Here is a 26385-nt window from a genome sequence, read left to right as displayed (position 1 = left end):
ACGGGTCCAGGCCCCCTTCCTCCCAGCACCCACAGCTGACCAAGCTCCCGTTCACACAGTGGCAGTGGCGGGAGCGGCTGCCACCCAGCCAGGGCAAATCACATCGATGCCACATGGAAAAAAAATATGCCTTCATTGTCCCCCATTGTCACAACCCAAAGGAAAACGCTGGTCAGAGAAATGCCAGTGATACATACATGGCGCCCAGGCGGGCCCCGATGGGAGGGGGGCTCGAGGTCAGGGCGAGGCTGGGTGGCGGCTGTACTGCACCCGGTAGCGGTTGATGGGCACGCCGTGGACACTGACGGTCTCGCACGTGGTCTTGCAAGGCAGCAGGTCCTCGTCCTCGTCCCCCATCAGCCAGTCCTGGACCAGCTCCGCAGCCTCCGCAGTCACGTGCCTCCCCAGCCAGCGCTGGTGCCACTCCTCAAAGCGCCGGTGGTGCCGCAGCAAGACCAGGGGCTGTGCCTGCAACATACACAAGGAAAAGAGAAGTCAGCCAGGCATGTGTGTGGCTTTCTCCGCTGGGGAAAAGGGCCTCGATCCCAAGTCGCACCCGACTGGCCCGCAACAGGGCTCCCCGGCGGTACATGTAGTCCTCCGCGTTCGTGACAAAGAGCATCTTGTGGGTGTTCAGCTTGAACTTGCAGTCCACGTTGCAGGCGCTCTCCACCCCAATCAGCTGCTTCCAAGAGCTCTGGGCCTTGTCGCGCAAGGCCTGCACCTGCTGGCATTGCCAGCGGCGGAACTTCTTCAGGTTCCTGGGGCAGGGAGAAGCAAACATCAGACTGGAGCAGGCAGACGGGAAGACCGTCAGCAAAGGTGACTACAGAGAACCCTCCTGGGAATATCAGCACCTGCCACTCTGGCTGCCACAGCCCCTCTCAGCGATTCAGGAGCCTAGCCTCCCCCACACCTCGCCATGCTTCTGTACACCAGAGACAACCCCCCCACCCCGCCGCCATCTCACCCAGAAGGCAGCTTCATTCCCAAGCAAAGCAGCCGTAGCAGCTACGGAAGGAGCCAAATCTCAGCTTCAGGGCCCAGCTCCAACAGCTGCTTGGGCTGCCATCGCCCAGAGCAGGGGGCACAATGGTGGAAATGGTGGGGGGGAGGGCCCCCTTTCCGCACTTACCTCTGCAGGAAGACGGGCTTCAAAAGGAAGCCTTCGCTCTGGCCGCTCCGGGCGCCCTCGACCCCCACATACTGCTCCACATAGTTCGCCAAGTGCTGGAGGGGACGCAGAGGGAGGGGGGGTCATTTTCCTTGCTTCCTGGAGGGCACTGCAGCCCCCCTCCCCCCAAGTAAAGCCATGGGGCTGACTCAGAGAGCAGAAGGGAAATCACCTGGACCTCCACCGGGTCTTCAGTTTGGGTCTCTTCTGTGTCCAGCAGCTCAATGGTCATGATCACCTGGTCTTTCCTTTGAAGAAACATCACCTGCCACAAAGAGAGCACAGAGGTAAACGTTGGCAGAGACGCATGGAGCAGCCCCCCCCCCAAAAAAAAACCAAGCACCAGAGGCCAAAAGACCGGGACAGCATCACCGGCCTATCCCAAGTTCTGGGGGTCGGTCACCCAAAGGAAGGGCCAGGAGGACCCGGCAGCCAATGATATGACCCACGCAGGGGAGGGCAGGCTGGGCACCTTGAAGCAGTTCTCATCTGCCATGTAGCGCTCAGCCTTCCACTGGTAGCTCGTCTCCTTGGCTGCCCGCACACACTGGGAGGACAGGTTGCCCCCGGCTGCCCCCCGCTTCCGCTCGTTCAGGTACAGCTCCACCACCTTGAGGCAGACGTCGTCACTGACCAGATGATGCAGCTGAGAAGAAAGGGGGACGCGTAACCAACACCCGATGGATGGAGGCATGCAGGGCCTTGCTGGCCGGCACACAATATGCTCTGCGGGCTGGAGCACTGCCCTCAACCCCTGACACGAGGGGGGCTCGCAAGGGTCCCGCAAGATCGAAGCCGTGCAGCTCAGGCAAGTCTGGCACAAGGCAGAACAGCTCAGACTGGCCCCGGTTGAACCACCCAGGTAGGCAGTGGTCTAAGCCTGGCCCTCTGGGGCAGGGCTCCGGAGTCCCACCTGCAGCCCTTGACCCAGGCCCACCTGCAGCTGACACAGACCCAAGACCAGACAAGGCCACTCCCGCTTCCGGTCTCTCCTGCCTGCCCCAAAGCAATGGGCGGGGACATCTGGCTTGGCCCCATCTAGCCACAGAGGAGCCAGAGGCCGGCCGGCCTGCCATTACCTGCCGAACAATGTTCTGCACCAGCTTGTCCATGGTGAAGCCAATGTAGGCGTGGATGGTGAACATTTCCCTCAAAGTGTCTTCGTACTGGGTGGGGTCAATGTTGCCATCCAGCAGATTCCTCACCAAGTCCAGGAACGCTGGATAATATTCCTCCAGCTCCACTTCGCCTAGGCAGGAAGAGAGACCGTGCCCCATGGAACCAAGGTTCGCCCCAGGGGGAGGGAGGCGCTCGCTTCCACCCCAGCCATGTCAGAGTGCCCCCCCCTCGGAAGAGAAGGACAGCCAGAGGGCAGCTCACCCCAGGAATTTTTCTGCCAGAGCTGGAAGTCGGAGGCCGTTTATGCTTGGTAATTAGCAGCACGTTCCAGGCTGAAGTGCCCTGCATATTTTTTTTAATTTCTTCACACTGAACCATGATGTCACTGGAGCATACCTGCTTCACATTTCTTAAGAGCCCCTTTAACGCGACCTTTTGTATTTGCTCCGCCCCCGCACCGAAGCATTCACACTGAAGGAAGCATGCAGAATCCCAGCAGCGGCTTAGCTATGCAAACGACTATTGCTAATGGCTATGCAAACAAAGGACCGAAGGCGAGTGGGGGTGGTGGAATTTGTTTGACTTTCTCCTCTTGCATCGGGACCGTGAATCGTCATTTTAAAGGTCGGATTTAAAAAATCAGCATTGAGCAAGGAGCAGAATCGACCCTGCATAAATGAAGCCTTGGATACTCACCGTAAGGGCATCCTGAGAGTTGGGTTGTTTTCCTCTACATCCGGGTAGGCAGGACCTAAACTAAAAACTTCCTGTCTCTCCCGGCGGGAAAACAGCCCACCGGAAGCCAGTTACCGGCTAGCCTAGCTATATTGACAGGAACAGTAACGCTTAACGGAACAAACTGTGTTAATTTCTTAAAAGACTACCGTACACACTGAACGGATAACAAATAACACTGAATGAATAACAGACAACATGCAGCAATTGTGATAACCATAGAGTGCATTGGCTTTACTGATTTTAGATATGCTGGGTGGGCAGGATGCCCTTCGCCTCAGAAAAGAATGAGCCCTTACGGTGAGTATCCAAGGCTTCATTCTCCCCTGAGGCAAGGGCATCCTGAGTTGGGACTTTATAGAGCTCCCCATTGGGTGGGTATCCTCTAATCTACTACGCTTTGCAGTACCCTGCGGCCGAATGCCGCTTGAGCTGAAGACCAGGTGTTAATCTTATAGTGCTTCACGAAGGTTGATACCGAGGACCAGGTGGCTGCCCTACAGATCTCATCGACTGGGGCTTGTTTATCGAATGCTGCTGTGCTGGCCGCGCTACGCAGAGAGTGGGCCGTAATCCCCCCTGGAACCGGAGACCCACTGCTCTGATAAGCCTCTTTGATGCATTGTCGTAATGTGTATCCAATAGCTGCCGCTGACATTCTTTTCCCTTTGTTAGGGTTGGAAATCCCTATAAACATGAAATCTGACTGCCTAATTTCAGCTGTCCTATCTATGAAGATACGTATAGCTCTCCTTAGATCCAGAGGGTGCCAGAGTTTTTCTTTGGGTCCCTTTGGTTTGGGACAAAAGGACAGGAGATTGATTTCCTGTGTCCTATGAAACCGGGAATTGACTTTTGGCATGAAAGTTGGGTCGGGAGTTAACACAACTTTATCTTTATGGAATATGCATAGTCCCTTCCTAATTGAAAGGGCTCTAAGCTCCGAAACTCTCCTGGCAGAGGTGATTGCTGTTAGGAAAAGAACCTTCATGCAGAGGAATCTCAAGGATACGGACCGAAGGGGTTCGAAGGGAGGCAGAGTTAAGGCTTTGAGGACCAGGTTAAGGTTCCACGAGGGGAACCTGTGCTCTACGGGTGGCTGAGTTTGAGTTACACCTTTATAAAGGCCGAAACATGCTTGTGCTGGGCTATTGTACTTCCGTTATAACGAGGTAGTACGGTGGATAAGGCTGCCGCCTGGTGTCGCAAAGTAGAGGCTGAGAGGCCTAGGCGAATTCCTTCCTGTAAAAACTCTAGTACCTTTGGTATACCTGGCTGGAGAGGGTCTACCTTCTTTCTTTTGGCCCATCTGACGAAGGCCTTCCATGAAACGTTATACATACGTCTTGTAGACGGACGTCTGGCCTCTATGATTGTATTCACCACATTGCTGGTGTATCCCTGACCTAGAAGGGCTATCCTCTCAAGTGCCACACGGTCAAACAGAACCATTGAGGGTCTGGGTGCACTAGAGGTCCCTGGATTAGCATGTTCCGTGATATTGGGATCTGCCATAGTTCCTGACACGCTAGTCGTTTTAGGTTTACGAACCACGGTCTGCGTGGCCAATACGGTGCTAACAGAATTACATTGGCCCTCTGTTGATAAATTTTTCACAGCACTTGGGGTAGGATGGGAATTGGAGGGAATGCATACAGCAGTCCCTTTGGCCAGGGGCTCAGTAGGGCGTCTGTTCTTTCTGCCATTGGATGGGAGTACCTTGAGTAAAATCTTGGTACCTTGTGGTTTGAATCTGAGGCGAACAAATCTACGGAAGGGATGCCAAATTTGGGGTAATGAGATGAAACGTTTCCTGATCCAGCTCCCATTCTCCCTCGTCGATGTACTGGCGGCTTAGCCAGTCCGCCTGCACATTGAGGCTGCCCTTGATGTGTTCTGCGCGTATTGATGGTACGTTTGTCTGCGCCCAAGCAAATATTGCCGATGCTTCTCTGTGTAGAGCTGAGGATCTGGAGCCGCCCTGTTTGTTTATATATGCCTTCGTTGATGTATTGTCCATCCTTATGAGGGTCCATCCTTATGACCCCTGAGCTTGGTGGCGAAGCTCAGTAGAGCTAACTTCACTGCCCTCAGCTCCAGAAGATTTATGTGCAGTGTGGTCTCCTGATGTGACCAGCGCCCTTGGGCCATCAGTCCGTCCAGGGTGGCTCCCCAGCCTGACAAGCTGGCGTCCATAAATATCTGCCGAGGCTCGGCATGAATGTACTGAGTTGCCCTGCGTAAATTCGATGGCTTGGACCACCAGAGTAGACTGTGCCTGACCTGTGTGGGAATCGAAACTATTTTTATCTTTTTTCTGGCTATGCCTGATTGGTGCAGCAGAAGAAATGTCTGTAATGGGTGAGAGTGGAAACGCGCCCATGGCACCACCCCGATGCAGGACACCATCAATCCCATAAGTCTCGCTAGGGACATGAGCGAGGTTCTCTGTAGTTTGGCAGCGGTAGAGGCCGAGGATATTATTTTGTCCAACCTGTCTTTCGGTAGTGAAATAGTGTCCTGTTTGGAATTGATTTGTACTCCTAAGTGAGTCATAATTTGTGACGGAACTAAGGAACTTTTCTGGAAATTTATTAGGTACCCATGCTCTTGAAGTACCTGCAACACTAGTTTCGTGTGCAGTCTGGATAGGTTTAAACTTGGGGCACAGATTAGAATGTCATCCAGGTATGGATGTACCTGGACTCCCTGTTGTCTGAAAACTGCAATGACTGTGATCATGGTCTTCATAAAGACCCGTGATGCAGACGTCAGTGCTCTGAATTGGTAATGATTGGTCCCGTATGCAAATCTGAGGTATCTCCTGTGGTCGGGGTGGATAGGGATATGTAGGTATGCCTCCGTAAGATCCACCACCGTCATAAAGGTGCCAGGAAGAAAGGACTCCACTATAGACTTCACGGTTTCCATTCGGAAATGTCTGTGCGCCATCCTCTTGTTGATGTACTTTAAGTTGAGGATGGCTCTCCAGTCCCCGTTCTTTTGGGGGACAGTAAAGAAAATGGAGTATACTCCCTGGCACCTTTGTTGGGCAGGAACCGGTTCTATTGCCCTGATGTGTAATAAGTGTTGGATAGCCATGATAGTTCTGAGGTGTTTCCCCTGGTTTAACGAGGTCGGAGACCGTATGAAGCGGTCGGAAGGTAGGGAAGTAAATTCTAACAGGTACCCCTGTTGTACATTTGTCTGGTTTGGACAGCATCCACTGTGGAGTGAACTGCTGCAGTCTCCCGCCTACCTGCAGGGGGTTGGCATCACTGTGGGTTGGTCTTGGCAAATCTGTCCCCTTTATCGGGTCTAGATTGCAGACCTTGGAATCTGTGGGATCTTCCCCTTCTACGAAAGGAACGCAAGTTGCCCCAGGCTCCCCTGGGTGGCCCCCATGATCCCTTACGGTTGTCAGCTCTGAATCTAGGTGGTACCCTGGAGGAACGAAAGGACGGGTATGAGGTGGGCCTATGGTCCTTCCTGATCTGCATTGGCAGTGCTTGCTTTTTATCCTTAGTTTCAATCAGGATGCTGTCCAACTTTTCTCCAAACAGCCTTCCTTCCTTTATGGGGTAGGCCATGAGGTTGGTTTTTGCCTTGAAGTCTGCGGGCCAGGCTCTAAGCCACAGTGCCCTCCTAATGGATGTGACTGATGACATGGATCTAGCCACGAAGGACATGGTGTCGAGGGATGAGTCTGCCATCAGGGAGACCGCATTAGTACCCTTTCCAGGCCGCCTATAACCCTCAGGTTATCCTCTGGAACTAGCTGTAGGATTTTCTTTATTCACAAGTATGACGCCCTGGCGAATATGGACGTCGTGGCGCTGGCTTGAATGGCCATTGCTGAGGCCTTGTGGGATTTTCTTGTCAGGTAATCGGACTTTCTGTCTAGCTGATCTCTTAAGGATCCGACCCCGTCCTCTGGAACTAGTCCTGGTGACTGGAGGTCCAGCACCGGAGCGTCCACCAGGGGGACCTTTAACATGGCCATAGCATATGGAGCGAGGGTATACAACTTTTTTATATTGGGCGGAACCTGTCTGTTGGAAGAAGGATTGTCCCATTCCTCTCTTACAGCTCTTATGAAGAACTCGGGGAATGGCACTAGGTTAGATTGGGGACGTGGCATGGGGAAGCACTCCTTGATTCTCTGCTTTAGCTTTGATTTAGGCTCCTCTGAAGGAGTGGCTTCCTCATTTAAATCTAGGGCTAGAATTGCCTTGGCCAAAAGTCCTTGATAGTCTTCCCCTATGAATAGCCTAGAGTGCTGTTCCACAGGCTGAGGAATCTCCTCCTTGTCTGTATCAAACTCTCCTTCCTCTCTTTCCTCTCCATCATCCTCACCAGAGGAATTTGTGGATTTGGAAAGCTCTGCCAGTGGTTCCCCCTGATCTACTAAAGTAGCTTTCATAGCCGCCTTTGTGAGCCAGGCAGTGTATTTGGTGACCCCTGAAATACTGGGGCCGCTTTTGGTGACCCCTGAAGTGCTGGGATCACTAAATCCTGAAGGATTATGAGGGTGGATGGGGGGGTAGGCAGAGGGCCATCCGGGACCGCCCAAATAGGTGGGGGTAACCGTGCCTGGAATGCTTGAAAAGCTTGCCATTGCTGCTGGAGAGCACAGTTAATTAGCTCATCCGCATTCTCCCATGAAAGAAACTGGCCTCCCGCCGCCGCTTGGGTGTAAGGGGGGGTTGCCAACTCCCACCGGGGGAAAAACCGTTGCCGCCGAGTTACCCGTTCCCATCGGGAAGGAGGTCGTCGCTGCCGCTGCTGCCTGGGCTCCGGGCATCGCCATATGCTGCTTCGGGGACAAGTCAGGAGTGCTCCGCCCGGCTTTCAGGCTGGCACTCGTTTTGGCACCCCGTCTCTTTCTTCTGCTGCTGGGCTGCAGCGGCGCGGCTTTCCACGCCTTTTTTGTCTTTGGCTGGGGCGGAACGGGCTTGTTGTTTAGTGGGACCTCGTTTGGCCGCGGCAAATTCCCTAATGGTCCGCAATCGCGGCCGTTGGGAGAAGCGGGGAGTCTGGGCATATTCTGGACTAGCCCCCTTTCGTAGTCTTTTTTCAGAGAGGAGGTCGTCCTCTCTGGATAAAATGGCGTCGGCCATTTTGGGTCCCCCGGTGCCTTGATTCCCGAGGGAAAGGGGATAAAGACACACCGGGAAGGGGAGGGCAGGGAAGTATTTAGAATGAAACAGGAGGGAAAGAAAAGCAGACACACTTACATACAAGGACGAACAAAACGCTTAGCAAGGACTCTCCTAAATCCTCCTTATCTAATAAAGGCACGGAGCTACACGACGGAGCCTGCTCTACCCGAATAGGCAGGACGTAAACTGGCTTCCGGTGGGCTGTTTTCCCGCCGGGAGAGACAGGATGTTTTTAGTTTAGGTCCTGCCTACCCGGATGTAGAGGAAAACAACCCAACTCTCAGGATGCCCTTGCCTCAGGGGAGAATGGCCGGAGAGAAATGGCACACCAAGCAGACACCGGGAGGCTGCTGATGCCTCAGCACCCCTCTGCAAGTAGTCATCAGGTGTGGGCATGGTGGCCCACGCCCCACATCTGCTTCCTCTGCCTCTACCAGTCCCCCATCCCGATTTCTCCACCTGCCCCATTCACAACTCTCAAGTTTCACACATGCCAAGGCTGTACAAGACCACAACCCTTTCAGTGGCCTCCCCATCTTCACAGGCCAAATAAGACTTAGCAAGGAATCGAGCGGCTCACCATCAGGGTGGGAGTGGGGACTTGCTCTTCAATGCCAAGGATGAAAAACTGAAACACTCAGGAAGGGAAATTCTTCTCAGAAGCTGCATTCTGCCGTTTGCCACACAAACAAACCAAACTCTGGGAGGGGTGGGGATAGGGATGGGGGTGAGGGCAGAGGTTTTCCAGAAGAGAACCTGAGTGTCCAAATGCGGGAACTCGTGGACTGAGGGCACCAACTGGAAAGCCTTCAGAGCCGAGAGGAGGACCTGGCATTGCCCACCAAGTTTCTCCTACGGCTCCTGGGGCGACATGGAAAGGCTCCCCCCACCTTTGCCCCCCCCCCCCACCGAGCAACAGGAGAGGCTTACTTGGCTGCTTCAGCCTGAGCTCCAGGGCCGGGTCGCTCGAGCGCTCCTTCCGGCCTTCGCAAAGGAGCTTCTCCTTCTCCTTCTCCGTCCGATACTCCAGCAGCTGCTTCTGTGCCTGGCGGTAGATCTTGAGCAGGCGGGTGCACAAGGTCTGGTGGAGGCGGAGGAAGAAGTACCAGTTGTTGTTGGCAAAGAAGAGCGTGTAGATGTCATCCAGCGACCGGCGAGGCCCCGGGGGAGGGCCCCCCTTGTCCCTGGCAGGGCTGGCAGGGGGCGCCGGGGGGTTCCTCTTGCGCAGCTCGGGGCCTTCTAAGACAGGCGGCTTCTCCTCCAGGGGGCTGGGCGGGGGCCCCGGGACGGGCCTTTTCCGCAACTCGTGGGTCTCCACGGCGGGCGCCTTGCTCTCCGGGGTGCTGGGCTGGGGGGCCGGGGCGTTCCGCTTCCGCAAGTCACGCGTGTCCAGAGGGGTGGCCTTGGGGTGGGCCTTCTCCTCGTTTGGGAGGGCTTCGGAAACGGGGGGCTCCGGCAGCTGTGAGAAAAACAGGTCGGGGACGAAGTGCTGGACGATCTGCCGGATGGTGGCCTGGTCCTCCTTCTGGATGGTGGGCTGCCGCTTCACGTAGTAGGTGACGAGGGAGGCCGCGTCGTCCAGGATCTGCTTGTCCTCGTAGACGAAGATGAGGTGCGGCTCGTTCATCGCCGCCCTCCCCTCGGAGTGCTGCTCCTGGTGCTGAAGGCGAGGCCGCAAAGGGCAGAGGTCAAGGACTGCCCTCCCCATCAAACTGAGCCCCCACCCACCCCCCAAACGCATCCCACACAAACACGCACCTCATCGTAGACGCTCTCGATCTCGTTGAGCAGGCTCTTGGAGCGCAGGGCCTTCGTGTCGTTCTGCTTGAAGTTCACGGCCTGGTGGTCGAGGGACTTCAGGTAGGCCTTCTCGTACTGCTCCCGCCAGATCTTGTTGAAGCCCTGCTGTGCCTCGCGCCACTCATCCTCCTTGGCCTTCAGCCTACGAGGGGAGGGAGGGAGCCCACAGAACGTGGAAGCCCAAGGGAGAAAAGGCCAGCCACAGCCTGTGAGAAACACCGCCTGGCACCGGACAGGACAACTCTGTGTGTGTGTGTGTGTGTGTGTGTGTGTGTGTGTGTAAAGTGCCGTCAAGTCGCAGCCGACGTATGGCAACCCCCTTTTGGGGTTTTCATGGCAAGAGACTAACAGAGGTGGTTTGCCAGTGCCTTCCTCTGCACAGCAACCCTGGTATTCCTTGGTGGTCTCCCATCCAAATACTAACCAGGGCTGACCCTGCTTAGCTTCTGAGATCTGACGAGATCAGGCTAGCCTGGGCCATCCAGGTTAGGGCAGACAGAACTAGGGATGTCAAATTTCCAGAAATTTTGAAGCCATGGGAAAAGTGGGATTTTTTGTTTTTTCAGAAAAAAGAAGAAGAGTTGGTTTTTATATGCCGACTTTCTCTACAACTTAAGGAAGAATCAAACCAGCTTACAATCACCTTCCCTTTCCCACAACAGACACCCTGGGAGGTAGGTGGGGCTGAGAGAGTGTGACTAGTCCAAGGTCACCCAGCTGGCTTCGTGTGTAGGAGTGGAGAAACAAACCCAGTTCTCCAGATTAGCCTCCGCCGCTCATGTGGAGGAAGCAGGGAATCAAACGGTTCTCCAGATCAGAGTCCATTGCTCCAAAAAATTGAGATGTTGGGGGGAAACTGAAATATATGCAATACTTACAGTCTTAAACTAACTATACTGTTTTAATAACATAAAATGCATCATTTATAATTTACTCAGCATATAAAACCGCAATACTGGACATACAACGGAATTTAAGTTATAAATGCCTCAGTTTTCTGCAAGCAAAACTGCAAATATACCCAATACTTGAGAGAAAACTGCATACTGATGTACTCTTTGCTACCTTAGTGAAATAAGCTACTTGATACCCAGTCTGTGGGTGCGCGTGTGGGTCGCAGCAGTTTGAGGGAGAACTAAAAGGTCAACCACAAGGGAAGAGTCAGGCCAGAGAAGAAGAGAAGGCACGCCACAGGGGAGTGGGGAGTAAGCCCATTTTTTCTGTCCTCCCCCCACCCCCGGGCCTTCACATTTATGCATAACACAGGCTAGCAGGCAACAGATCACGAGCATATGAACAGATCACTGTCCATATGCTCTGCCCCCTCTCAGCACCCAAGGAAGCAAAACAGAAGCTGTGCAGAAGACGACTCTCGAAGCTCCAGTGCCTGGAACCAAGATGAGTGGAGCCAAAAAAGGAGCCCCTGAATGGGGCGGGAGGGTTAGGGTGAAGGACCCAGCTACCTCTTCAGGACAACAGGGACTGCGGTGAGAGGATTCTTCTTCAGGCTCTCAATGATCTCTGGCGCTTTGTCGCCATAGATGCGGTAGATGGCCCGGCGCTGGATCACTTCGGACGTGCCGCCCAAACAGTCGTCCAGCCGGAACTTCTCCTGGTCGTCTGGCGACATGCGGGATAGTTTTTTCTGCACGCTTTCCAGCACCCGGATGGTGGCCAGGTTGGTCTCCAGGACAACGTCCAGCTGTGGAAAGTGAATCGTGAAGGGCAGGAAGAAGAGCAGGCACAGCAGGCAAGAGAGTATGGGACACACACACACACCACACCTCGGACTACTGTCAAGGGCACAGGGCGAAGCCCCCCTCTCCCCCAGCCACCTCAGCAGCATTAACAAGCTCAGGACCGTGGGAAGAAAACAAGGGAAGAAGGTGGGGGCCCCTCCACCAGGCCACCTACAACAGGCCCAAATCTTGGGGGCGGCAAGGACACTACTCATAAAAGCATCAGGAGAGGCCCTGCTGGATGAGGCCCAGGAGGCCCATCAAGTCCAACAGTCTGATCACACAGGGGCCAACCAGGGGCCTCCTAGAAGCCCACAAGCAAGACGACTGCAGCAGCACCATCCTGCCTGTGTTCCAAAGCACCTCATATATTCCACATGCTCCTCTGATCCTGGAGAGAGTAAGTGTGCATCATGACTAGGATCCATTTTGACTAGTAGCCGTGGATACCCCTCTCCTCCATGAACTCCACTCCCCTTCCAAGTTGGCAGCCATCACCACATCCTGGGGCAGGGAGTCCACAATTTAGCTATGCTCATGCTGGAGCACGGAACCGAAGAGCTCAAAAGGGTGGACAGAAAGAAAGAGGCGGCCCCTCATACCTCAAAGCGCTCATCTTCACAACGGTGCAGCTGCTCCTCGTAGGGCGTCTTCTTGGAGCTAACAAAAGTGGAATCCTCGGACCAGGAGGGGAACGAGACCCACGTGTCATTCAGCACCTGCAGAGTGGAGAAGCCGTCGACGCTCAGCTGCCAGCAGCTTCTGATTCAATTCTCCTGGGGCAAAAACCCCACCGCCGGCTGCTCTCCCAAGAGCCGAGGCATGACTGGCCACTGTCAGGCAGCGGAAGTCACCTGCTGGTGGTGGTGAGGGGGAGCGCAGGCAAGCCACAGCCCGGACAGGGTTTTCAAGGCAGGAGATGGACAGAAGGGATTTGCCTCCACGTAGCGACCCGGGACTTCCTTGGTGGTCCCCCAACCCAATACTAACTCGGGCTGACCCTGCTTAGCTTCCGAGATCCGCCCAGCCTGGGCCATCCAGGTCAGGGCAAGAGATGAACAGAGGTGGTTTGCCATTGCCTGCCTCCACGTAGCAACCCGGAACTTCCTCGGTGGCCTCCCATCCCAGGGCCAACCAGGGCTGACCCTGCTCAGCTTCTGAGACCGGACGAGGCGGGGCCACCCCCAGGGGCCGCCTACCTCCTTGCAGATGGCCGTCCTGCCGCTGCACTTGGGCTGCTGGTAGGTCTTGGGCAAGGCGCGGTAGCTGGAGCCAATGCGCTTGCAGGAGGCGTAGTCGATCTCCCGGCACATCCCGTCCCCAGAGCGCTCGCTCAGAGGGGAGGCGAAGGAGAGCTCTTTCACACCCAGGAAGGACTTGAACTGGGCAAAAAGTTCCGGGAATTTCCTTTGAAAACAAAAACAAAAAGGCAAAATAGAAATATAAAGGGAACTGTCACGTGCAGGAGGATCAAGTGCCATCCCAGGCAACAGCCTGCTTTGCCACCGTGGCAGTGTTTAGATTATGAGCGGACACAACTAAGAAAGCAATCCCATGCATCCCCATTTTTATCCTAGGGTTGTGGAGCTGCTTCTCCCCTCGTTTTATCTTCAAAATACTTCTGAGAGGGAAGTTGTTTTATTTAAAACAGTCTAAAGCCGTCTTTCCAACCAACTTAGGGTACTCAAGGTAACAAACAACAGAATACTATATATAAATGGAGTAGATCACCGTGGCTGAACTCCATGGTTGAGGAACAAATCAAACCCGAATCTCCTATTCCAAACACAAGACAACCCTGCCACTCATACCGTTTGACACAATGACTGCCATGACACCGGATCAACAACAATCCCTGCTTTCCAGAGCTGCTTTCGCTACCGGTCAAAGGCCATCTTCTCCCAAAAGAGCCTTTACGTCGACATCAGATGCAGGACCTTTTCTGTGGTGGCACCCTCAGTTAGGAATATCCTCCCTACAGAAAGTTGCCTGGTGCCATGTCGGTTGATGCCAGGCAAGAACAGTTTTACTGTGCCAGGCCTTTCATTAACACCCCCCACCCCAACTACAAGCTTTTATTTCTGAATATTTTCATGACTTTTCTTGCCTTTGTTGAACGTTAAGTCAATTTTTGAGAGGTTTGGAAGAATTTTCAGTTGGTTTTATTCATCCATTGCAACTAGCCAAATCTTTATGCTTCTGTTGCTTGATATTTTCTACTACTATTTTTAATTGCTGCTGTGTTATTAATTGTTATTGTTCTGTTATTTTAACTACTACCACCTGGAGAGTAATTTTACTGAGAGAGCAGAATAAGTTATTTTAAACAAAGAGCTTAACAAAACACACACATATCACACAAGGAGAACTCACAGCTGGAAGCCATGGAAGAGAGGTCAGGGATCAAGTGGGAGCAGAAATGTGGACTGCTCCACCTACAGAGCACTTTCCACACCCGGAGGAAGGTCTCCCACCACTTAGCCGAACCCCTAAAACACTGTCTGAAGAGAGACACAACCCTTGCCAAACTTAATAGACGTTTTGGCCACCAAAGGCAAAGAATCTGCCCAAAGGAGGAGAAAGAGACTTTCTTACCCCAAAAAAGGCGTGACCAGCTGCAGAAGCTCGGAGCCTGACACCAGCTCCTGGTTGAAGAGGGCAATACAGCGGAGGAAGTTCTCATAGACCTCCTGGCTCTTGAGGACTCTGCGCACCTGCCGGCAAGAAGAAACCTTTTAAGGAGAATCAAACCAGTTTACAATCTCCTTCCCTTTCCTCCCCACAACAGGCACCTTGTGAGGAAGGTGGGGCTGAGAGAGTCCGGAGAGAACTGTGACTGGCCCAAGGTCACTCAGCAGGCTACGTGTGGAGGAGTGGGGAATCAAACCCGGTTCTCCAGATTAGAGTCCGCCAGTCATGTGGAGGAATAGGGAATCAAACCCAGTTCTCCAGATTAGAGTCCGCTGGTCATGTGGAGGAATGGGGAATCAAACCCGGTTCTTCAGATTAGAGTCCACCGCTCTTAACCACTACTTCACACTGATGCACACGGGAACAACAAATCCTCACTCCAGATATGGGGCTGGGGTCTGAACTACCTTTCAGCCTTGGTCTCAACCAATGTGGAGTGACAGAAATGTTGGCTTGGTGTGTCATGGTGGTGAAAAAAAGCAAACTCCACACTGGGGATTATTAGAAAAGAGACAGAAAATAAAACTGGTCACCCTGTCTCCAGAGACAATGCAAAGCTGGAAAAAGTACGGAAGAGGGCAACCAAGGTATAGGTCAAAGCACCTTTCTAACGCTGAAAGGCATAAACTATTCTGTTTAGAAAACAGATGGCTGTGTGGGGAGAGGACAGGGATTTCTAAAATCCTGCACAGGGCAGTGAAAGTAGAACGTTTTCTACTCCTCTCCCAAAGCCCTGGAGGCATCTGATGGGCAGCAGAATCAGGATGGCCAAAAGGAAAGGCTTCTTTACACCAAGAGTGATTAAAATGTGGAGTTTGCTGCCAGGGAATGTCATGACGGCCACAGGCATCAGTGGCTTTAAAAGTGGAGTAGACAGATTCATGGAAGAGAGGTCTCTGTGGCCACTAGCCACGGTAAGAAAAGGGAACCTCCTTATACAGAGGTAGTCAACCTCTGAATACCAGTGCTGGGAGGCAGCAGCAGGGGAAGGCTTCGGCTCCTGTGCAGGTTGTTGTTCCCACAGGGCAACCGGGTGGCTACTTGACAGGGCTCTCGTGTCCTTAAGTTAATAAAATAAGCAACGCCTTTATCTGGCCAGGCCAAGGCCTGAACCGGGGCCCTTTGGCTTCCAAACCACTGAGCCGCAGTTCCCTTTGGGTGACAGACCTTGTCGAAGAAGGAGAACTCCTGCAGAGTCCCATATTTCCCCACCGTTGCAACCGACAGGTCCTTCGTCCCTCGTAGTTTCATTTTCTTCTGTGGAGAGAAGACCGCATTTGTGTCAGCATGTCCCTTCTGCTTCAACTTCTTATTTGTGTTCCTCAGAAGGCCCCCGACAAACTGAACGGGCTGCATCAGCGTCTCCCGCCAGGACACCAAAGGGGCTCCCCACTAGGCAAGTACGCACCCCACCGTACCCTCAACAGCAACAGAGTACAAAAGGTGGCCTTGAACTGGGACATTTCTTACCCCACTTTACAAAAGCCTCATAGAATCATAGAATGGGAAGCGACCACCAGGGTCATGTAGTCCAACCACCTGCACAATGCAGGAAATTCACAACTACCTCCCCCCCCACACCCCCAGTGACCCCTCCTCCATGCCCAGAAGATGGCCAGATGCCTTCTCCTCTCTCCAGTGCATTCTGCCAGAGCAAGAGAGGATTCTGCGTGGCACCACCTATGCTTTGCCAGGGCCGTCAGTCGTGTGGCATCTCCTCAGACACCACCCACAGAAGCTCCAGGCCCCACCCACCAGTTAGCCTTCAGGGGGCTGCCTGCCCCGGCGCCACGGGGGCTGCCACAGACTCCCATGGCTTCCCCCTGCCTCTAGGATCTGCCACCAATTAATCAGTTTCTTTTTTAAAAAAAAATTATCACAACGACAATCAATCAGCTTCATTGCTGAGTTTTTCCTCCAGAGTATAAACCAATAATCCTAAAGGGGAATGAAAGTACCAAGATGTCCAATAAACAAACCTATGTCAAGTAGGACCTCCTGTCTGGGAGTATAACTTGCTAATGATTCATAACAAATCTTTTTAAATGAAATTACCCAAATGACTTGTGATTTGAGGATGCACAAAAGTGAACAATATCTGTAACACAGAACACTACCTGTTGGATTAGCTTATTGTATATTTTTTTGGGGGGGACTATCACCGTATTAACTGAGATGTGTTATCTGTAAGTTTTTTGTTTCAATTATAAATGTAAACAGTTGAAGCTGGTATATAATATGGAACCCGTCCCTGGTGAATTAGCAACCTGGATATGGGTAATTTCATTTTAAAAGATTTGTTATAAATCATTAGCAAGTTATACTCCCAGACAGAAGGTCCAACTTGACATAAAAAAAAGGTGAAGGTCCCCTTTGCAAGGACCAGGTCATTCCTGACCCATGGGGTGACGTCACATCCCGATGTTTCCTAGGCAGACTTTGTTCTCGGGGTGGTTTGCCATGGCCTTCCCCGGTTGTTTACACTTTACCCCCAGCAAGCTGGGTACTCATTTTACCGACCTTGGAAGGATGGAAGGCTGAGTCGACCTTGAGCCGGCTGCCTGAAACTGACTTGCATTGGGATCGAACTCAGGTCGCGAGCAGAGCTTCTGACTGCAGTACTGCAGCTGACCCCTCTGCGCCACGGGGCTCACCACTTGACATAGGTGAGTTTTTTTCCCAGAGGCAGAAACACACAGCCCAACGAATGCCCAGCTACTAGCACGCACGCACACGCGCGCACACACACACACACAGAGCCGCAGTCGGGATACCTTTGCTGGGCCAGGGACGGGGCGCAGCAGCAGAGGCCTCGCCCGCTTCTTGCTGTGCTCCAGGGATGGCTCGTGTTCCATTCGGGGAAGGCTGTTGGCGTCGCACGGCCCGTTGCCCATGAACTGAGACAAAGACAAGGATGCCAAGAATCACGCACCAGCCCCCGCAGCGCGGCTCAAAGGAGGGCAGGGAGAAGCAGGGCTCGTGCCCAGAAGGGGCACCAACGAGGCAGCACAGGGGCAGCGGCTTCCTTCTTGCGCGAGGCAGGGCATGCGCCACAAGCCAAGCAGGAGGCACATGAGAGACAGTGAGGGCTTTCTGGAAGGTGCCAAAAAGAGGGAGGGGCTTGTGCATGCCAAGTCCACTAGTGGAGCTTCCTGGAGTTTGGGGTATTTTTTTTGGGGGGGGGGGTTGCAATCAAGTCACAGTGGGGTTTTCAAGGCAAGAGATGCTCACAGGTGGTTTGCCATCGCCTGCCTCTGCGGAGCGACCCTGGACTCCCTCGGTGGTCTCCTATTCAAATACTGACCAGGGCCGACCCGCTTAGCTTCTGACATCTGGCAAGATTGGTCCAGCCTGCACTATCCAGGTCAGGGCAAAGTTTGGGGGGAAACACCCATAAAAGTACAGCCTGAATTTCTCCACTCAGGCCCTCATTACACACACCAGGCCGAATCCATGCAGCTGCAGACACAGGCAGCCTCCCGGAAACTCTGCCCCCATCCCGCTCTCTAGCCAGAGACGTACCAAAGACCTCTTTGCTTCAGGAAGAAACTGTCCAAACTCAGAGAGCAGATCTTCCTGACCCCGGAAGAGGTTGGCTACTTCGGTGAACACCTCCTCTTCTGACATGCCTCGAAACGGCCGGCCTTTGGCGCTCAGCTGCTCCTTCTGCAAGTGGAGGAAGAAGAGAGTGCCGAGTAAGCAGTGGGAACAGGGTGGACCCCCTGTGCCCTACCCAGCCTTGTGCTGACTCACTGTTCTTGAGGCTGGAACTACCGGCCAGGTAAGGAGGCATGGCTGGCCCCAGTTTCCCTAGGATAGAATCATAGAGTTGGAAGGGACCACCAGGGTCAACTAGTCCAACCCCCTGCACAATGCAGGAAATTCACAACTACCTCGCCCCCACACACACACCCAGTGACTCCCTACTCCATGCCCAGAAAATGACCAAGGTGCCCTCCCTCTCATCATCTGCTTAAGGTCATAGAATCAGCATGGCTGACAGATGGCCATCTAACCTCTTCTTTAAAAACAGCCCACTTGGGAGGATGGCTCCCCCCAAAATCTGACTGCATCTGAAGCCCTGCCCTGCATGACTCCACCTTCTGAAACAAAAAGGTTGGCAACCAGAAGCCAGGCCTTCTTCTCTGTGGAGGAACCTCAGCTCCAGAACACCCTAACCCTTCTGCCTGGTGCCCTGGCCATGCGGGCTTTTTATTTGGCCCAAGGCCCCCTTGTTCATCATGGGGAATTCTCCAACTTTTTTCTTTCCTTTTTGTCCTCTATGCTTAACAATTTGGATTGCTGCTGAACCGCCGACCTGTTGAGTGCTGAATTTTTAAAAGCTGATTCTGGGTTCTTGATATTATTGAAATAATTTATCGATTTTTACTGGTTTTAACATGTGTGTGTTAAGTGCCGTCAAGTTGCTTCCGACTCATGGTGACCCTATGAATCAATGTCCTCCAAAATGTCCTCTTTGACATCCTTGCTCAGATCTTGCAAATTGAGGGCTGTGGCTTCCCAGTCAATCCATCTCTTGTTGGGTCTTCCTCTTTTCCTGCTGCCCTCAACTTTTCCTAGCATAACTGTCTTTCCAGTGACTCTTGTCTTCTCATGATGTGACCAAATACGACAGCCTCAGTTTAGTCATTTGAGCTTCTAGGATCAGTTCAGGCTTGATTTGATCTAGAACCCACTTAGTTTTTTTGGCAGTCCACGGTATCCATAACCCTCTCCTCCAACCCCACATTTCAAAGGAATCTACTTTCTTTCTATCAGCTTTCTTCATTGTCCAGCTTTCACACCCATACATAATAATAGGGAATACGATGGCATGAATTAACTTGATCTTGGTGGCCAGTGACACATCCTTACGCTTCAGAATTTTTTCTAGCTCCTTCATGGCTGCCCTTCCCAGTCTCAATCTCCTTCTGATTTCTTGGTTGCAGTCCCCCTTTTGGTTGATGATGGAGCCAAGGAATAGAAAGTCGTCAACAATTTATATCATGCTTCTTGTAGACCACCGTGAGAATCAGATCCTAAAGACTTTAAACAAATAAAGGTGGAAACTGGATGTCTTTGCCGTCTTCCTAGGGCAGCTGGTCGAGGCCTGCCCCGATACCAGGTCGGCTTCCCGGAAATCTCCCCAGGTTCTCTCAGCAGAGGCCACTGAAGGAAGTTGGGATCGTGTGTGTGTGGGGGGGGCTTTTGCAAGAGGAAAAGTGAGCATGAAGGAAAAGTTGTAAGAAGAAAAATCTATTTGTGAAAAGGACACAATTTTCCTTTGTTGGAGGGGGGGACTCCAAACCAATGCAAAGGAACGCTGAAAGTATTACCTGGGAGAGGGCAAAACATGAACGCATGCGCCACCCCGACTAACACCTACTGTCTAAACAGACGACTGCAGATCATTCCTTGACAAATGCAGCCAAGCTCTCCTGGCTGCCTGTTGGAGAAGGACGGGTCCTCCAGGAGAAAGCTCTAGCTTATGTCCCTGGATCCCCAGAGGGAACTTTACCTGGTATGTATGAAGGATTTCCAGGAAGGAGCGGTAGATCTCAGGATGGTCAAGAAACCGGGTCTTGATCTTGTTCACGTAACTAATGGCATTGTTGAACTCCACCGAGTCCGACTCCAGCGGCATCTGAAGCTTCTCATCCTTGCAGGGCAGCTGCTGCCGGAACTCCTCGGGGCAGTCGCCGTGGTTGTGGGCCTTATCCTGGCAATGATGGAGCAAGAAGGGACTCTGAACCGGCTCCAGGGAGACCTGGCGGGAACAGGCAAGGGGAGGAGTCAGCAAGGTCAGGCACACAGTGACCCCAGGTTGCCCAGTGACCCAGGCCCCTCTCTGCTGCCCACCATCCTGCACACGCCCTCAGGGGTTTTTTGACTGCCACGCTCCAACCAAGCTGATCCTCGCCGCTGACCTTAGCAGCATGCAGGCCCCAGGTTAAAGTCAGGGTTAAAGAGGACATTCCCCCCACACCCCGGACAAGTCACAGTGCTTCCTAACTCCACCCCTGAAGGCAGGCCCACCACGGGCGGTTAATCTAAGGAAAACCGACCCTTCCTTCGTACCTGGCCAGCTAGAGGGGACTGAATGCTGAGCTTCCCGTTCTTTGGAATCTCTATTCTGTAGCCCAAAGGCAGGAAAGCGTTGAAGCCCACAATGAGGTCAGGATGTTCGTGGAACAGCTGAGAGACACGCCGGATCACACCAGGGGTGTCGATGCTGGAAGCGAAAGAAGACAACTGAGGGCAAAGCTGGGCCCTCCATGACAGGAGGTGTCAACGAGGGGGCCCAGAAGAGCCCTGTGGGGGGCAAGCCTCCAGCCTGGCTACCGTGACTGCCTGAGTGAAGGCACCCTGCTGGCATTCTCCCCCTCCCCCCGCAAATCTCTTTGTTCTCTCCCCCACAGGGCATCGGAGGTTGCCAGTATTCCTTCTGCCCAGTCGAGAAGAGGGGCTCCCCTTCACTCACAGTACCTCTGACTCTTGAACTCTTTCATGATTTCCAGGAATCCGTTGTAGGTGGCTGGGTCACTGCCGAAACGGATCTTCACCTGGTCCAGGTAGGAGAGGGCGTCCTCTACCTGCAGGAAACCAAAAGAGGTCTTGTTAAAAGCCCCTGCTTTGCATATGGAAGACCCCAGTTTTGGTCTCCAGAATACTTCCAGATCTAAGGGCTGAGCCAGAATCTGTCTCGAGCCACCACTGGTGATCAAAATCTCCACTTGCACCAGACCGGGAATTTGGCCCTCAGATAAGGTGCTGCTAAGGACTACCCCCTGCCCCCACCTGACTCCCCAGAACACGTGCACCATTTTGAAGGATGCCCGGAGCCTGCAGTTTGGTCCTGCCTGAGAGATGCTCATTCCCCCGAAGTCCTGACAGAATCAATCTTCCGAAGGCTAAACAGGGTGCGGATGCTATAGGAACCCCTTACAGTGATTTCACGTGAATTAGTCACCCCTAAAAAGTGACTAAAAGAGGAAGACCCAACAAGAGATGGATTGACTCAATAAAGGAAGCCACAGCCTTCAATTTGCAAGATCTGAGCAAGGCTGTCAAAGATGGGACATTTTGGAGGACTTTGATTCATAGGGTTGCCATGAGTTGGAAGCGACTTGACAGCACTTAACACACACACAGTCACCCCTGCACAAGCTTTATGAAGCAACCTTGGGATATACTCCCAAGCACGTTTTCTCCACCTGTCATCTGGGTAAAGAAGGGAGACGTTTGACTGTATGAACAGGACCAGGAGGTGGTGCCTCCATCCTCCGTCTGGAGAAAAAGGCCGCCGATGAATCTCTCCAGCATCAGAAGAGAAGTGCAGATCACAGCTTTTGGTCCCGCAGTCCTCCAGCAAGAGAACAGGTGGCCTGCAGCTGAAACAGGGCTTGGAGGGGCTCAGAGCGGCATGTACAAGCTGGCCCTTGGCCCTCCTCTGGCTCTTGCTATAAATGGGGCTGTGGTGAAGGTGGCAAAAGAGCAGGAGGGATACAGTGTGCACTTGTCGGGGGGGGGGCTCCACATTAAGGCCACACCCAGAGGGGCAGTTCTGTAAATTGTTGTAAACAAAAAACGCACACAAAAAAGTAGTGCTGCAAAGACCAGCTGTGCCACCCTATGCAAACTCATCCCTGCCTAATCCTACTGAAGCAGGTTTAGGCTGAAGTAACTCTGCACAGGCGTGCTCAATTAGCAAGACAAAAATATTTCAAGGATCAGAGTCCACTTGATCAGATACAGGCACCTAGTTGGCCACTGTGTGAACAGACTGCTGGACTTGATGGACCTTGGTCTGATCCAGCAGGGCCTTCCTTACATTCTCTCCAGTATCAGAAGAGCATGCCAACTATATTGGGTGCTGTGGAACACAGGAAGGACGGTGCTGCTGCAGTTGTCTTGTTAGTGGGCTTCCTAGAGGCACCTGGTTGGCCACGGTGTGAACAGACGGCTGGACCTGATGGACCTTGGTCTGATCCAGCAGGGCCTTTCTTATGTTCTTAGGAAGCTGACAGGCTTTATGTGCCATCCACAGGTACAAAAGGAAAAAAGAAATGAGATCAAAACACTCCAACTGTGCGAGTGACAGCCCCCGCCTTGGCTGGAGTAGGCAAAGTTGTGCGCTCCCTCCCGTCCCCCCTTTTTGGGCACCGTGCCGGCACTGACTCCTGCCCTTTATCCCCACCGACATTACCCCTGCACTTAGCCCTCGTGGGTGTCAGGGCACGTTGAGGTGTGACGCAGGCTGACCCCAGTGCTAGCCCAGTTCAGTGGCTGGGGAGAGCCGGCTTGAACCCTTATTCAACCCAGCCTCCCTCACAGGGTTGTTGCAAGAACCAAATGGGAGCAAAGAGCCACCCTTAGCTCCTTGACAGAAGGACAGGGTAAAAAACGGGTACCTTGCATTGAATGCAAAGGTATTTACTCCCAAGTAATCACGTTCAAGACTGCACTGCAGATCTCTTTACTCTCCGCTCCCACCAACATTAGGAAGAATTTCCTAACAGTCAGAACAGTTCCTCGGTGGAATGGGCTTCCTCGGGAGGTGGTGGGCTCTCCTTCCCTGGAGGTTTTGAAGCAGAGGCTAGATGGCCATCTGTCAGCAATGCTGATTCTGTGACCTTAGGCAGATGATGAGTGGGAGGGCATCTTGGCCATCCTCTGGGCATGGAGTAGGGGGTCACTGGGGGCGTGGGAGGGGGGAGGTTGTTGTGGGTTTCCTGCATTGGGCAGGGGGTGGGACTAGATGACCCCGGTGGTCCCTTCCCACTCTAGGATTCTTGGAAACTTGGGGGAGGGCGGAGGATCGAACACACTTCGAAAGGAGAAAAAAAGGAGGCATTACTGGCCAAGGGAAAGTCTGCGGGGGGGGGGAGCAGAGGGGCCTCGTAGACGAATTGGGGGGGGGTCGCTCCAATTCCCCCTTGTGGAGGTCTCGCCGGCCTCCCTTGACACGGGGGGGGGGTGTCGATGCACAGACCCCGCCCACGCCCAGCAAGGGAAAGAACGGGGGGGGGAGGACTGACCTATCTTTCGACAGGGGGTCTGCAAGGGGGGCAGCCCCTCCCTTCGCCCCCCCCCGGGAGACTTACGTGGACCGGGAGCTTCTCTTGGGCCGCCGCCCCGCCTCCTCCGCCGCCTCCTGCTGCAGCTGCTCCCCCCGCGCGGCCCCCCAGCCTGGCGGCAGCGCCGCCACCCCCCCGTCCTCCTCCTCCTCCTCCTCCGCCGCCGCCGCCGCCGCCCCCCCCAGCCGCCATGTTGGGCCCCCTCTGCCTGTCCTCCCTCCCGTCCGCCGCGGCCGCGCGCACCGAGCCCGCTCGCGCCCTTGCGTCACCGCGCACGACGCCTGGCGGCGGCGGCCGGAACCTTCGCGCGCGGCCGCGGGGAGGCGGCCGGACCGGGAAGAGGGGAGCGCCGCGCAGAGCGGCGGGGGGAGGACTGGCGCGCAGGCGCAGACGGAACAGTGGACTTCCGGCGCAGAGGGAGGGGGGAAGGGCGGAAGCCGCTCCGGCCTGGCTTCACCCAGGGGGTGTTGTGCGGGCTTTCGGGTTGTGTTGGTTTGATTGACACCCCTACAAGATGGGGCGGGAGACCCAGGCCCAGAGGGCGCTTTCGGCATTGTTTAGCCTTGCAGAGGAGAAGGCCGAGAGGGGATAGGAGATACCCATCTTCAAGCCCTTCGAAGGCCTGTCGCACAGAGAGGAGGGGGCCGAGTGGTTTCTGTTGCCCCAGGAGGACTCGGACCAGAACCAAACTGGACAGAACTCAGCACAGCTAATGGAACCTCCAAAGTCAGAGACAGTATACCTCTGAAGTTAGTGATGCGGTAGCCAAAAAGGCAAATGCGATCTTGGCCTGCCTTAGCAGAAGTCTAGCGTCCAGATCACGCGAAGTGATGGTGTCGCTTTGCTCTGCTCTGGTTAGACCTCACATGGAGTACTGTGTTCAGTTTTGGGCACCGCAATTCAAGAAGGATGTAGACAAGCTGGAACGGGTCCAGAGGAGGGCAACCAAGATGGTGAGGGGTCTGGAGACCAAGTCCTATGAGGAAAGGTTGAAGGAGCTGGGTACGTTTAGCCTGAAGAGGAAAAGACTGAGAGGGGATACGATTGACCATGTTCAAGTACTTGAAGGGCTGTCCTAGAGAGGAGGGGGCCGAGTTGTCGGACCAGAACCATCGGGTAGAAATTAAATCAAAAGAGTTTCCGTCTAGACATCAGGAAGAACTTTCTAACAGTGAGAGCGGTTCCTCAGTGGAACAGAGGCTTCCTCGGGGGAGGTGGTTGAGCGCTCCTTCCCTGGAGGTTTTGAAGCAGAGGCTAGATGGCCATCTGTCAGCAATGCTGATTCTGTGACCTTAGGCAGATGATGAGTGGGAGGGCATCTTGGCCATCCTCTGGGCATGGAGTAGGGGGTCACTGGGGGCGTGGGAGGGGGGAGGTAGTTGTGGATTTCCTGCATTGTGCAGGGGGCTGGACTAGATGACCATGGTGATCCCTTCCAACTCTTTGATTCCATGATTGTTGCCCTCTCTAGCAGTCCTTGCCCAGCGGATGCTTTCCTGCTGTCCGTATGAGCGTCAGCCGGGGCAGCTGCTCATTGGCAGAGCAAGCCTTATGCTGTAGATGGGGCTGGTTCTGTTGTCCCATGCCAGGGATTCCACACACCCCCGATCCTGCATCGCAAGGGTGGGGCTTGGACTAGCCAATTGCAGTGGCCTAGGAGGGGATACCCCTCATCTTGGCCATCTTCTGGGCATGGAGTAGGGGTGTGGGGGGGATGTAGTTGTGAATTTCCTACATCATGCAGGGGGTTGGACTAGATGACCCTGGTGAGCCCTTCCCACTCTATTATTCTAACTAATAATAATATTAATTACAGTAAAAAAACTTTTATTTGTATCCTGCCCTACCCCAGCAAGGCTGGGCTCAGGGCGGCTGACATAAAGGTGTACACATTTCATACATTAAAAGCATACAGCCCACATTTTAAACAAGTAGGAAAAGAGCCCGAACGTGGGAACAGGACGCCGCTGCAGACCCAGAGGCAGACCTTGGAGGAGGGGGAGGGCGGTGGAGGCGGTAGGGACCAACTCCTGGAGATTCTAGGGGTGGGAGGCTAGGGGAGGGCAACGTTTGTTGAGAGGAGGGGCTTCAGTGGGGGATGATGCTTGGGCCAAGAGCCAAAAATCAGCACCGTGGTATTCGGTCAGGTGGCTGGACTCCCAGGTGTTTTTCTGAAAGGTGTGTCTGTTTTGATATGATGCCCCACTGGGATGGGGGGAGCTGAAGCTTTTTATGATCATCAGTCAAGCTGAAGCTTTTAGAGCTATAACTTGTGAACCAAGTGACCAATTGTCAATTTTAAAGCACAGTTGAAAAACTAATACATTTCACTACAAATAACAAACACAATAACGGCCCTATCAATTTTGACATGGCATAAATTAAAGAAAAAGTCAATTTTACCACATTTTATAAGGGTTACCTCATCCAAAGGTCAGCCAGAGCATAAGGTATGGCACAAAGGCCATCGTCGTCCTTCCAAACATTATAGCTGGAGTTCATGGGGGAGGGAGCCCCTCCCTCATGAATTCCAGCTATAACTGCTCTGGTGATTCTGAACTCGGTGGAAGAGAGGCAGACGTGCCTTCAACTCTTAAGAACTTCCTCTTCTCACCAATGAAAGCCCAGATGACCATCCTGGTCCCCACATATACAAGTAGGTGCAGCTGCCTTATACTGAATCAGACCACTGGTCCATCAAGGACTACTATCTACTCAAAACTGTCAGCAGTTCTTCAGGGTCTCTGCTGGAGTTCTTTCACATAATTTCCTGCCTAGTCCTGTTAACTGGAAATGCCGGGGATTGAACCTGGGACTGACTGCATGTAAAGTAGAGGCTCTTCCACTAAGCCACAGCCCCTCTATCACCCACAAAGGAGTGGCCAGTC

The 26385-nt window shown here is 53.5% G+C and overlaps 1 protein-coding gene across 1 annotated transcript; it reads right to left on the bottom strand.

Annotated features, from left to right (window-relative positions):
• Nucleotides 1–231: 231 nt before the first annotated feature.
• SIN3B (SIN3 transcription regulator family member B) lies at nt 232–23551 on the bottom strand. The gene is made up of 19 exons (XM_056844061.1): nt 23525–23551; nt 20907–21013; nt 20499–20652; nt 19939–20187; nt 17943–18086; nt 17195–17317; nt 15588–15677; nt 14325–14443; nt 12929–13136; nt 12332–12448; nt 11454–11692; nt 9949–10132; nt 9121–9850; nt 2254–2423; nt 1647–1820; nt 1347–1439; nt 1136–1230; nt 557–761; nt 232–468 (listed from the first exon to the last, which is right to left on the bottom strand). The coding sequence occupies exons 2-19, from the start codon at nt 20927–20929 to the stop codon at nt 238–240; spliced, it is 3348 nt and encodes a 1115-aa protein (XP_056700039.1). The 5' UTR covers nt 20930–21013; nt 23525–23551; the 3' UTR covers nt 232–237.
• Nucleotides 23552–26385: the final 2834 nt, after the last annotated feature.

This window comes from Euleptes europaea, chromosome 2, assembly GCF_029931775.1.
Source record: "Euleptes europaea isolate rEulEur1 chromosome 2, rEulEur1.hap1, whole genome shotgun sequence".
Classification (NCBI taxonomy): domain Eukaryota; kingdom Metazoa; phylum Chordata; class Lepidosauria; order Squamata; family Sphaerodactylidae; genus Euleptes; species Euleptes europaea.
The sequence above is the reverse complement of the archived record's forward strand: the minus strand, read 5'-3'. Positions and strand labels throughout refer to the sequence as shown.